Source organism: Gavialis gangeticus, unplaced genomic scaffold (genome assembly GCF_001723915.1).
Source record: "Gavialis gangeticus isolate Ggan-Ray unplaced genomic scaffold, GavGan_comp1, whole genome shotgun sequence".
In the NCBI taxonomy this organism is placed as follows: domain Eukaryota; kingdom Metazoa; phylum Chordata; order Crocodylia; family Gavialidae; genus Gavialis; species Gavialis gangeticus.
In genome coordinates, this window is record NW_017729018.1 from 3,809,573 (window position 1) to 3,821,430 (window position 11,858).

Below are 11,858 nucleotides of genomic sequence, written 5' to 3' on the forward strand. Positions count from 1 at the left end.
CCTGAGCTGCCTTTTTGTGTCTCCACAGTCCTGGGGGAAATAAAGCAACAATACACTCAGCAGGAAAGGAGAGTGAGATGTTTTATAAGGCAGATGAGTGACTTTAGCAGATCCAACTACTCTGAATATACATGCCGTGCAGAAGAAAGCTACTACACAGCCATCTGCCATATTTGCGGCTATTTTAGTGGAGCAGCAACCAGTCAGGTGCTGGCAAACTGCTCAGCAGTTGTATCAGAATGGAGAAATGAGAGGAAATACTGATGCTATGCAATGAAACAACTATACAACCAGTGGGTATATTCAGACTTTCAATACAACGTCCATGAAGCAGAAAACAATATCACCTGCATTCATAGTGGTTGGCACTGAAGAGATCCATCATTGCTTTGCTGTTAGGCAGCCAAGCAGTGCAAGCTGTGGACCTGATCTCAGTGCAGCACCACGCTATCATCCATATAAGGAGGGAGAAAACCCAGCATGGTCCTTCTCAGGTATTTTAAGACTTCAAAGATGTATTTGGCAGACACAGTTCTTCGGGTAAATCTGATATCTTTTATTAGACCAACTCAAATAGTTGTAAAAATTCTTTGCAAGCTTGCAGGTACAAATACATTTTGTCAGGCTGAGGAAGCATCTGCAGTTGGTTTGTGCTCTTCCGGGATGGTTTTGAGGAAGATGTATTTGAGGAAGACGAGCGCTAGGGGTAAGCTCAAGTTAGAAATAAACCCACATGTACAGCCTGTACAACTGCTGAAACAGAGTACCGCTAACCCTGGTGGAGCCACTCAAACAGCCTAATAAGCCTAACAAGAAGAGGCATTATTAAATCAATGGAAATTATTAGCACCAACCGGGTCAGCAGCCAGGTAATGGTAAGGCCATCTGATGGACTGAGGATTTATATAGATGCAAAACCTCTTAACAGGGCATTGGAAAGAAGTCATTAACTTTTCACTCTTGAGGACATCCTGCTTGAAATATTGGGGGCAGAAATATTCACTTGAAGTGAAGTGAAGTGCTACAAGCCACAGAGCAACAGCAACTGCAGTGTGATGCCTCCGAAAAAGGCCTAAGAGCAGTATTAATGCAGAACCAGCAACTCATGGCATTTGCCAGCCGGGCCATGACAGATACAGGAAGAGGGTGTGCTCAGATAGAAAAGGAGCTCCCGCTGTGCTCTTTGGAGTGGAGCGATTTCACCAGTTCACCTTTGGACAGAAGCCGGCTGGATCACAAGCCACTGGAAGGCATTATGAAGCCACTCCTGAGTGCACCAAAGCAACTGCAACCCATGCTACTGAGACTTCAGTGCTATGATGTGAGCGTCAGGTACTGTCCAGGGAAGCCACTGCTCGTGGCAGATACTCTGAGCAGGACCTACCTTCCAGAGTATGCCGCACATGGCTCTGAGGAACAGGAGACTGAATCAATGTGCTACAATACCTCTGTATCTCCAAAGGAAGTCTCCACACAATATGTGCAAGTGCAGAATTGGATGGATGGCTACAGATTGTGATAAGAATCATACCCCAGGAATGGCAAGATCTCAAGGAACAAGTACCCCAGGAATTCATTCCTTACTGGCAGGCTAGGGATGAGCTATGGGCACGAGATGGAATCCTATTTAAAGGAGACAGAGCTGTAATCCCTGCCAGTTTGAGGCAGGATATTATGAAAAGAGTCCATGCTTCACACCTGGGAATAGCAGCATGCCTGCAGCAAGCTCGGGAATGTCTACTAGTCTGGCAGACAAGGTTGTTTGGATAGATGTGATATCTTTTATTAGACCAACTAAATCAGGGGTGGGCAAAATGCGGCCTGGGGGCCGGATGCAGCCCACCAGGCTATTCTATCCAGCCCGTGGGGCTTCTAAAAAATTTAGAAAATTAATATTAATCTGCCCTGGGCTGCCTGTCATGCAGCCCTTGATGGCTTGCCAAAACGCAGTAAGCAGCCCTCTGCCCAAAATAATTGCCCGCCCCTGAACTAAATAGATGGAAAAGCTGTTCTTTCAAGCTTTTAGGCACAAACACCCTTCTTCAGGCATTGGGAGAGTTTGCCTATGTCCTGAGACCAACAACCCTACTAGCCAGGTGTGCATTCCCAGGTGAGGACATACACAGAGCACTGTGAGCTGTGCAAAGAGCACGGAGACAGGTAACAGAAGGAGGTGTTGCAGGCTCATGAGATCCCAACATGACTTTGGGAAAAGGTTGGGACAGATTTGTTTGTGTTCAGTGACAGAATCGTGGTCACAGTTGGTTCCTACCCCAGTGTTCGGGATGTGGACTGTCTATAGGGCACTCAGATGAGAACAGTAGTCCAGTAGCTGAAGGTACACTTTGCCAGATAAGGCACACCCAGTACCATGTGTTCAGACAGTGGGCCACCCTATACAGCAGAGGAATTCAAAAGATTTGGCACAAAATGGGAATTCAAGCACAAGATTTCTTCCCCAGGGTACCTACAAAGGAAGGCAGAATGAACTGTCAAAACAGCCAAAAGACTCTTAGAAAGGGCAAATGGACTGGATATGATTCTTATATGGCTTTGTTGGACCATCACAGTGCCATCTCTTGGACTTGATGGAAGAAGTGCTAGACGCTGATGGAAAAAGCTGGACCAAGAAAGGGACCTAAGGCATCTGCCCCAGGGCTAGTATCAGCACAGCTGCACCATCTTGAGGGGCTATTGTTCTCATGCCCCTAACGATCTCCTCTGTCCAGTGAAGATCAGGCCTTGGTGCTCATAGACAAATGGTGCTCACCACAGCATCTGATGAAGTGAGATCAAGGTTGCAAAAACTTGTGTTCTATGTTTATTTTTGAGTCAGTTTATAAGGTGAATAGCTACCCTGCCTACTGCCTGACCGCAGACTAATGTGGTAACTACTTCTCTCTTCTCATCATTTTGCCATTGCTAGATGGACCAATGCACTTAGAAGCTTGGTCTGTGCAACCAGGTCAGATCTCCTTTCTGTACCATGAGCACAGACCTTAGTGAAGACATTGTTATAGTGTTAAAAATGTCCTTTTGGCTTGGAATCAGAGCAGCTGATCCTATTTGGTGAGTAGATCTAGGATGCAGCAGCCAAGAGCTCTTGCCAGCATAAGTAACATCTCCACTAGGTGGTTTGCCAGAATAGCTGTCAGTACCAGCAAACCCATGCTTGTACTGAGAAGGCCTCACTTCCTTCCAAGAAGCGTGTGCTGGCAACAGTTAGAAATCAAATATTCGAATATAAAATGATTGCTCATTGATATATCAGTGTGTTCTGAATATTACTCATGCCTCCTCCCCTGCCCTCCCCCATCCCCAAGCCATGCTACAGCTTGCTCATCCTGTTGGGGATGGGAGGAGACAGCCTCGGCCAGCAAAGACCACCCTGCAATCATCCTAGATGTCCCCACCTCCCTGTATATTTACATAAAGCATCTCTCGTGTTATGGCAAACCAGGGGTTAATCCTCCCCGTCCCTGGGGAAATGGGTGCTCCCCTTGTACCGTATACGCCCTTGTCCAGGAGGAGGAGGAATTCGTTGACAGCCATCTGCATCTCGGCCTTGCTGAGGTCCAACAGGGAGACTACCTTGAAGTTCAGCTGGCGGAGCAGGTTGGTAAGCTCATGCACGTCCACCATGGGGGCTTTCAAGTGCTTGTGATGTAGGTAGGTCATGTTTCCTATCAGCAGGGCCACTTTGTCTGTGGCTGTCAGAAAGCAGAACACGATTGTGGGAAGAAGCAGGGGACCTAGCTGAGCCCTTGGGGTGAACATTCACCCTCTCCCATCCCTGCTACCTGACCTTCTTCCCTTAGCAGCCACCCACCCAGCAGCGGATGGAGCCCCTGCAACAGCCATGGCCAAGGACATGAGGCCTTACAGGAACCAGAGTTTAGCTTTGGGCCTTGCCCCTTATCCCAGGTCAAGGCAGAGCCCTGCATCTACCCGAGAAGAACAAAGGGCGTCTCCCAAAAGGTCACCCTCTGCCTGAGCAGCCAGCACGTGGTCCTCACTGCCTCCTGTAGTCACACACAACGCCTAGCCCAGGCTACATGTAGTGTCAGCTCATCAGGGGCAGGAGCGCAGGCTGGAAGTTGTGGTGAGATGGGGCAGGACAGAGCCTGAGAAACACACTTCAGGTCAGGGCTAGATCCTACTTCTCCCTCTCTCACATTCGCCCCAGCTCTGTGCTCAGCGGCTCGGGACACTGTAGGTGGGAGGAAGGGGAAGAGCCCATATGAGGATGCATGACCAGACCTAGTGTCTTTCCAAACACAGCCCTGGTGAGGCAGTGGCTGGCAGGGCATTGAGCACGTCTGCCAGAGAGTGGATGTGGGAGGTAGGGGAAAGGGGTTGAAGCTGGGTTTCTTGAGCCAGGCCTAGGTAGAGGTCTCATGTAAGGTTTTGCATGGAACGGCTTACCATACAGCTGGCTGTGGCCACCCTGCTCTGGGACAGTCCCTGGAAAGAATGAGAAACACGGTTAGTGGGCTGAGCTCCAACGATAATACAACCACAGGGGCGCCACAGCTTGACTGCACCAGCATACCTGACCTTGGGAAGGGGGAAGGGATCTGCAGAGACCCCACTCCCAGCCAAGAAACCCCTAAAAAACCAGGGCAGGCAGAGCCCTACTGCCAAAGCTGCCCACCACAACAGTATCCAGGTAGGTTGCTACTGGAGTTACCCAAGCCAGCAAGGCTGGTTTCAGGATTATCTAAGGCCTGGCCCATCAGAGGCTCAGAAGCAGTCTGTTCCACTACTGCCTTCGAGGGCCATATCCATAAGTAAGTGCAGAAGGCAGCTTGAGGAGGAGCTTCTAGTCTGAGCCAGGCCTCTCCACCATCAGATTGCCTGCATGGAGGGGATGGGCAAGGTGTACCCGTGTGTGGATGCATGCGCTACTAGTTCAGCTCCTTGTCTTTCTTGCAAACTCCTGCCAAGGCGGCACACACACGAACACAACATCTCAGGTGCACTGAGACCAAAGCATAGCAGCAGCTGTCGCCAGGTCTCCCAGCCGGACCCTGCAGTAAGGGGGAATGGCCCAGTCTGTGTCCAGGTGTGTACTTTGGAGTTCACTTTGGAGTCCTTACATACCAGCCTCTCCCTCCTGCCAGCCTGTCCCGGAGGTGAACAACCGTGGTCCTGTGGGAAGAGAAGGGAGGGAACAGTCAGGCTGGGTAGACCAGCTGGGTATCTGGGGAGAGCCTGTTCCAGCTTTGGACTGCGGAGACTTGAGCTAAGTCATGCCACAGCCTGGATGGCATTCTCATCCTCTCAGCACTGGTGAAGGGAGGAAAGGATGAACAGGACGGCTCCTGCCTGCCATCGGCCCCCTGCCCCTGCACTGCGATGAGGGATCATTGGACTGCGAGCTCTCTGGAGCAGCCTGTGTCCTGGGGCACTGCGGTGCCCAGGTCTGAGGGGCCCTGGTCCCAGTCTGGGGTCCCAAGGCATTACCACAGTCAAATCACAAGGATTGTCTGAACGCTTCCTCTGGGAAGGGGCTCTGCTTGAAGCATGAGGCCCACAGTGTGGGCAGGGGGAAGCATCCTGGGTGCCCAGCAATGCTTAGTGAGACAGGCAGGCCAAGCTGGGGGAATGGAGGGGATGTCTTAATAAGAACCAGGGGAAAAGAACAGGTCAGAGCAAAGGATCTCACCTTTCTGGAACACAACCCTGGGCTGGCTGGGGTGTAGCCAAGCTGCTTGAAGCAGGCAAGACCCCTGGCATGAGTCCCTAACAGTCTGCTCCCGAGCCCCTCACTGTCCTTAGCTAGTTCAGAGCCCTGCTCTGTGCAGAGTCTCCTGCTTGCCACTGTGAGACCAACACCTGCCCAAGAGGCACTGTGGGTCTGTCCCATGAGACGAGCTTGTCCCACCGTGGCCTGCCAGGCAGCTTTAAAACTTGGCTGCGGGGGTTTCTGGTGTCTTGCTATGCGGGCCACAACCCACGGTGGAAAGAGCACAGCTGGCTGAATGGAGGGGCACTAGCAGCTGGAGCCCTGAAGACAAGGGTGCAGCAGGGGTGTACAGAACAGGCTTCTAGATTTAGTCTTCCAGCCACAAGTCCTCACCAATCTCCACATCCACATCCTTGCTCCACACCTCATGGAAGAGGTTGAACACTTTGCAGGAGTAGCAGCCTCTCTCTGCAGTTGTCACCAGCTTCACCTGCAGAGGGGAAGAGGAGGAAAGGTCCATGCAGAAGACTCCCAGCACCTCGGCTCAGGTGCTTGTTGTGAAAGAGCCCAAGGAGTCCTGGCAAACTGAAAGCTCAGGGACTAAATGCAGGGACTGGGACTTCTCAAGACTGAGCCAGCAGGCTGCTGGCTTGGCTTCTTACACTGCAATCCACCGCAGGGCTGAGGATCCTGATGCCCCATGAGACAGTCCCTGCAGCCTGTTATCAGTCCCCTACACAACCAGCACCATGAACTCCCCTTCTTCCCAAAGCAGGTACCTGGAAGCAGGGGTCCCGCGCCCCCTCGATCACACTCCCATTTCGGAACCACTGGTACTGGGGTGGGGGGTTCCCAATGGCCATACACCGCAGCTGGAGGGTTTTCCCTTCATCCAGGGTGCAGGGCTGGGGCTGCTGGAGGATCTGCAATCCCACCATGGATGGGCAATAGCCGGTTGCTGGAGAGGATGCTGAGAACAAAGAGCACGGCATCTAGGTAAGTGCATAATTACATTGGCCTGCTGGAGCAGGCCCTGGGGCAAGGGTGGTCTGTGTACCCTCTAAGGCAGCAGGTGGTCATCTTCCCCTTTAGTCCAGAGATGCAGCCAGTGGAGACTAGCAGACACTGTGCACCAAGCTGGCAGTGTATCATGCCAGCTCTCCCAGTTCCAGGCTGTCCCCAGCTCATCAAGCCTACACTCAAGAGTAGCTTGACAAAGCCCTTTCAGTCCAACCAGCAATTGTGCCTAGAGGTTTTCATGGAAGCCTCCAAACACTTCACAAAGGAGAACAAAAGCAGAGGAGTGAAGAGGAAATTCAGGCCAAAACTCTGTTTGGGGATCACAGAGCCTCCTCAGGAAGAATTCAGCAAATAGGTTCAATTGAAAAAACTAAGAAAAAAGTTGTGACAGTTGAATGAGATGCCCCAATGTTCTTTCTGCAGTAGCACTTGGGTTTGAACCTGGCCTAGTATTAAAAATGGGCAAATAACTGAGAACCAAACCAACACATCTCTGGCTGACTTGAGCTGGAATGGTGCTTTGCTTCTGGCATGGACACCACCAAGCTGCTCCTGGGAGATAATATGGTACTGCTGGAGTCAGTATCTCAACCCCCATTTTACAGATGGGGAAACTGAGGCACCAGGGTGGGAGGGCATACACATGTTCAAGACTCATCCAGCAAGCTAGTGCAGAGCTGAAAGTAGACCCTAAGTCTCTGGAGCCCTGGCTATGCCCTCTGAACTAATCCCTGCTGTCCCATCAGTTTGAGAATGATCCCAAGAACGTACTGATCCTCCCAGGCTGTCAGGTGGGTTTTGCATGGGCTGGGGTCATGGGCAGAGCTGGGGTTCAGGTTGACAGGTTAATAGAAATTTGGCATGTGGCAGGACTGCAGTCCAGGACACAGATGGACCCACTGAGCATGCAGACCTGTCACAGGCACAGGCCTTCAGCCAGGATCCTGCAGGAGCCCAGGAGACTGTCCACCTCCAGGTTGTGGAAAGGTTTTGAAAAATCAACACATCCAAAATCAGGCCTCCCCTCCCCAGCTCAGCACAATGCAGGTGGGGTGGGGGGTTGGAGGGCTCTGCTGCTTCCCCTGCTGCTGCAAATATAGTTGGGACCACCTGAGGCTGGGCTGCTTCTTCTCTTGACCTGAACCCGGGCCCATTTGGAGAAGGAAAAGCTGGTCCCACAGTTCACTCGGCAGATGTACCAGGCAGGCGGGGTCTGCAGGGTAGCTGGGTCTATCACCAGCTCAGGACAGGTGGCACCGGGTACCTAAAAAAGACATGAAATACATTGTTCCAGGTCTAAGGAGAGCAAGGAGAGAAGGGATGATTAAACCATGCACACTCCAGAACAACTGCCTCCAGCCAGCACCAGTGCCCGCATCCAACAGGTAGCACAGGCCCCTCAGCCATGGCTCAGCAGTCCTGCCCCAGACACACCCTGTCTGTGTGTGTTGCTGGAACGTGGCTGGAAGGGGCTGTGCTGCAAAGCTTCATGGCATAATAAGCACGTCACATGCTTTGAGTGCTGCCAGGCACCAGCTAATCCCTTGGCTTTGGGGGGAGCTGGGGATGCTCAGCTCCTTCAGGTCTCCGGTTGTGCCCCAACATTTGACTTGCCTGGTGCTTTGCCAGGGGTCAGAGGAAAAACCCAGATTCAAGTCCAGCTCCCAGCCATACTGCCCTTCCACAGGGCTCTGCCCTCAGCCTCCTGCCTCGCCAGGCTCTCACCTCATGCTTCCCGCAGAACCACTGGTAGCTGAGTCCAGGTGGCCCGCTTGCCCAGCAGGACAAGGACACGCGAGTCCCTTCTGTAACCACCTGGGATTCTGGCTGCACCGTGATCCGGATGAATTCTTGGACTTCAAGAGAGGACGGATAAAATCCTGAGCTTCCTGAACCATCCCGTCTCGCCCCACTGCATGCGTGAGTCACTCATCACTCGAACTCTCCCCCTGCCCTCCCCTTCGTGCCGTCCCTTTGTGGATTCCCATAAAGCCCCAGATCACAGTCACCCTGCTTAAGCCATTGCACCGCCGTCCCTGCAATCCAGAGCGTCAGGCTTCCTCTCCTGCCCAGACAACCACACTCTCCCAACCCAGTTGGCGTTGCAACCCAGGAACCCTACCACCCACTTTCCTGGACCAGCCGCTAAGCCCCACACTCATCCTACAGCACAGGTCCAAGACAACCTCTTCCCAGTTCCAGTCTCTACACCTCACTCTCACCCTAGAGCCGGGAATAAAACCCAGGAGTCCTGGCTTTCCTTCCCCAGTGCCCTCCCACAGGCCATACCAACACTGCTGACAAACTGGAAGGCCTCGGTGTGTCCCATCTTTTCTAAGCAGCAGAGCAGGTACTTAAGGGTGCAGTCTCGCTCAGACAGCAGCTGCAGGAGGTGCTGGCTGGGGCTCCCACGGGCCTCCAGGACCTTCAGGGAACATACCTCCAGCTCCTCCTCACTGAGAAACAACACAAACACAAAAGCACTATTAACCTCTTGGCCTTGGGGTAGACCCTGCTCCTTTATCTGCCCTGACTCCTCTGTCTGGGCACTGAAGAGAACGTGGCCTGAGAGCCAGGAGACCTGGGGTCTAATCCTGGCTCTAGCTCTGTCCTGCTTTGTGAACTGCCCTGTCTCAGGGTCCGTGACACCATCCTGCCTGGTGGGCTATAAGGGAGAAGGGCTTCAAGTTATGTCCTGGCCACACTGTCAGTCCTAACAGCCAGCCCCCTTCCTTCTTCCTCTATCAAAACCATTCACTGAACTTCTCCGTCCCTGAAGTCAGTCTTCAACACTCAACCCCTGGGGGCTGGAGGAGGGCACCGAATGGGTTTTCCACAAGATTGAGGTAGAGCCCAGATCAAAATCCAGGATCTGGACAAGGGGGCAACTTGGATCTGGACTTGGTGGTATGGTCTGCTGGCTACAGGCTCCTTCTTTCCTGGAGGGACTGCTTTGCTGTGACTGTGCAAAGTGCCAGGCACCAACTCAACAACCCACCAGCCCTCTGCTTTCAGGGATCAACATGCCGAGGAGATGGGATCAACAAAGAGCTCACAATGAAGGGAGGGTTTGAGTATAACGGGGCAGAGATCTTCCCTCAAAACCCCACGGATGTCTGGCACAGCCAGTAGCTGGCAACAGCAGCAATGACTCTGCCCAAGGCAGGGCAAAGGGCCCATGGGAGCAGAGTGCAGTCAGCTTCACCTCGGGGGCAGGAATGCAGGCCTCCCATGGACAGCTACAGCAAAAGCCTCAAAGCATCACGAGGTGTGTTTGAGGGACACATGAATCGCTCCGGGCAGGGCTGGCCAGCATCCCACACAGCCTTACACCAGAGAGCTGGGAACCATACACAGCAGGATGAGATCTGTGGAAGCATACACCTGGACAGGTGCCCTGTGCACTGGGACATCTTCCCCTGCAGACAGCCCAGATACACATGCACAGGAGCCACATGCACAAGCACCCCAGAGAAGCAGTATGGATACACAAAAGCACAGCATGCATCCACATGCTCAGGGACCCCCAGAGACAGGAGACACCAGCATACACGCCCAAGGACATGCCCTCCCCCACCCACAGAGCTCACATGGGGCCATTATGCACAGATGCACACAGGCCTCACACATACCTGCACACAGGTGCCCCCTCCTGCACAGAAGGTCCCAGCCTCCCCTTTCGTCCCCACCAGGGTGGGAAGACTATAACCGGGGAGCATCAGCTGGGGACTTTTAAGACTCCAAATCAGGTAAGAATCCTCCCCCCACACTCTTGGCACTGCTTCCCTTCCCCTCCATGCTCAACTGCACACCCGCTGCCCACCACCGCCCCTACCCCCCATTCTCTGGTGGGGATGGTTGGGAGGAGGAGAGCTCCAAAGCTGATCCTGATGGCTCCAGCTGGGCTGTGTGGGGAGTAGGACTCACCCAGGGACAGCGACAGTAGCAGGTAGAAAGGGGTAGGATGGGAGGGGAGGGCATGGGATGGGTGGCTGAGCAGAGGGGAAAGGAGGGGGAAGATTCATACCTGCTTCACAGACTTAAAAATGCCCCCGCTTCTGCTTCAGCAGTGTGGTCTAAAAGCGGGGTACAACCGTGCCACTTCACCCCTTCTGGATCTACCCCCTGCACCCACATCACACACACACACACACACACCCCCACACATATATGCTCGTGCACTGCCAATGCAAGCCACCTGCTGGTAGCAGCACTGGCATGTTGCTCACAGCAGCTCACACCTATACCTGTGCCTGACCCCCATAACGTCCCCAGCTCTGCATCTACCTGAATTTGAAGCGTTTCTCCGCACCAGCAACTTCAGCCAGCTTTCGCCAGCTCCGGCTGGAGCTGTCCAGGAGCTCAGAGAGCCTGGCCAGGGCGGCTTCCCCCAGGGTGCTGAGTGGCACACTCCAATCAGCCATCGGCCCTCCACGTCCCTTCTTTCTCTTTCAAGCCCTGAGCAACGGGCTGTGTTGGCTCCCCACTGCGCTCTGTGGCACAGTTCACAAACCACCATCTACCTGGGCATTGAAAACACAGAGACCATCTGTATTTAGGGGGGGAAGCCGGTGGGTGGAGTTTGAACAATGGGGCAAAGGCTTCTGGATAAATTCCTGCCTGAGCTCAGCTTGCCAGATATCTCCGGGGAATAGCTCCTGCCTGTGACTCAGTGGTCTGACTCCCGCGTTTCCAGGTGCAGGACCATAGGAGCACCAGGGTGTAGCAGCAGGGGGAGTTAACCAAGGTTGCAACAAGCAGGAGATGCCAACAAAGCAGCAGTGGGGGCTCGGGGGCCTATCCCACAGCTTCTTCTGAAGCACAACCTCCCACACCAAAGGATCAAGCAGGAGGCAATGAAATAAACTGAAACTCCGGAGTTTCTAGCCCTCTTGATGCAAGGCCTGGGACCTTGGGATAGGTGCCTCTGCTTTTTAGACAGGAGAGAAGTGGAAAAGCCAGCACGCTCTAGTTTCATGTGCGTGAAGCAGGACATTGCTTTCCCTGTGACCATGTCCTGAGGTGGTGGTTCGAATACCTTTGTGACTGGATACAGGTAGCAGGGTCATGCTGCTATTGCCAGGTCCACAAAATGCTCCTGGAATTGGGCAGGAGTGTCACCCTGGGAACAAGGCTGAAGATGGGGGTT

The 11,858-nt window shown here is 53.3% G+C and overlaps 1 protein-coding gene across 1 annotated transcript in view; it reads right to left on the bottom strand.

Moving 5' to 3' along the window:
• LOC109294787 (mucosa-associated lymphoid tissue lymphoma translocation protein 1-like) overlaps window positions 1–11,858 on the bottom strand; it is a 33,158-nt gene that overhangs the window by 12,932 nt on the left and 8,368 nt on the right. The window contains exons 2-10 of the mRNA XM_019513253.1: window positions 10,997–11,232; window positions 8,999–9,165; window positions 8,435–8,565; window positions 7,820–7,973; window positions 6,469–6,659; window positions 6,083–6,179; window positions 5,104–5,151; window positions 4,426–4,464; window positions 3,507–3,710 (exon numbers count right to left, since the gene is read on the bottom strand). Coding sequence (XP_019368798.1) covers window positions 3,507–3,710; window positions 4,426–4,464; window positions 5,104–5,151; window positions 6,083–6,179; window positions 6,469–6,659; window positions 7,820–7,973; window positions 8,435–8,565; window positions 8,999–9,165; window positions 10,997–11,133 — 1,168 coding nt within the window. The 5' untranslated portion in view covers window positions 11,134–11,232. The remainder of the gene's footprint in view (window positions 1–3,506; window positions 3,711–4,425; window positions 4,465–5,103; window positions 5,152–6,082; window positions 6,180–6,468; window positions 6,660–7,819; window positions 7,974–8,434; window positions 8,566–8,998; window positions 9,166–10,996; window positions 11,233–11,858) is intronic.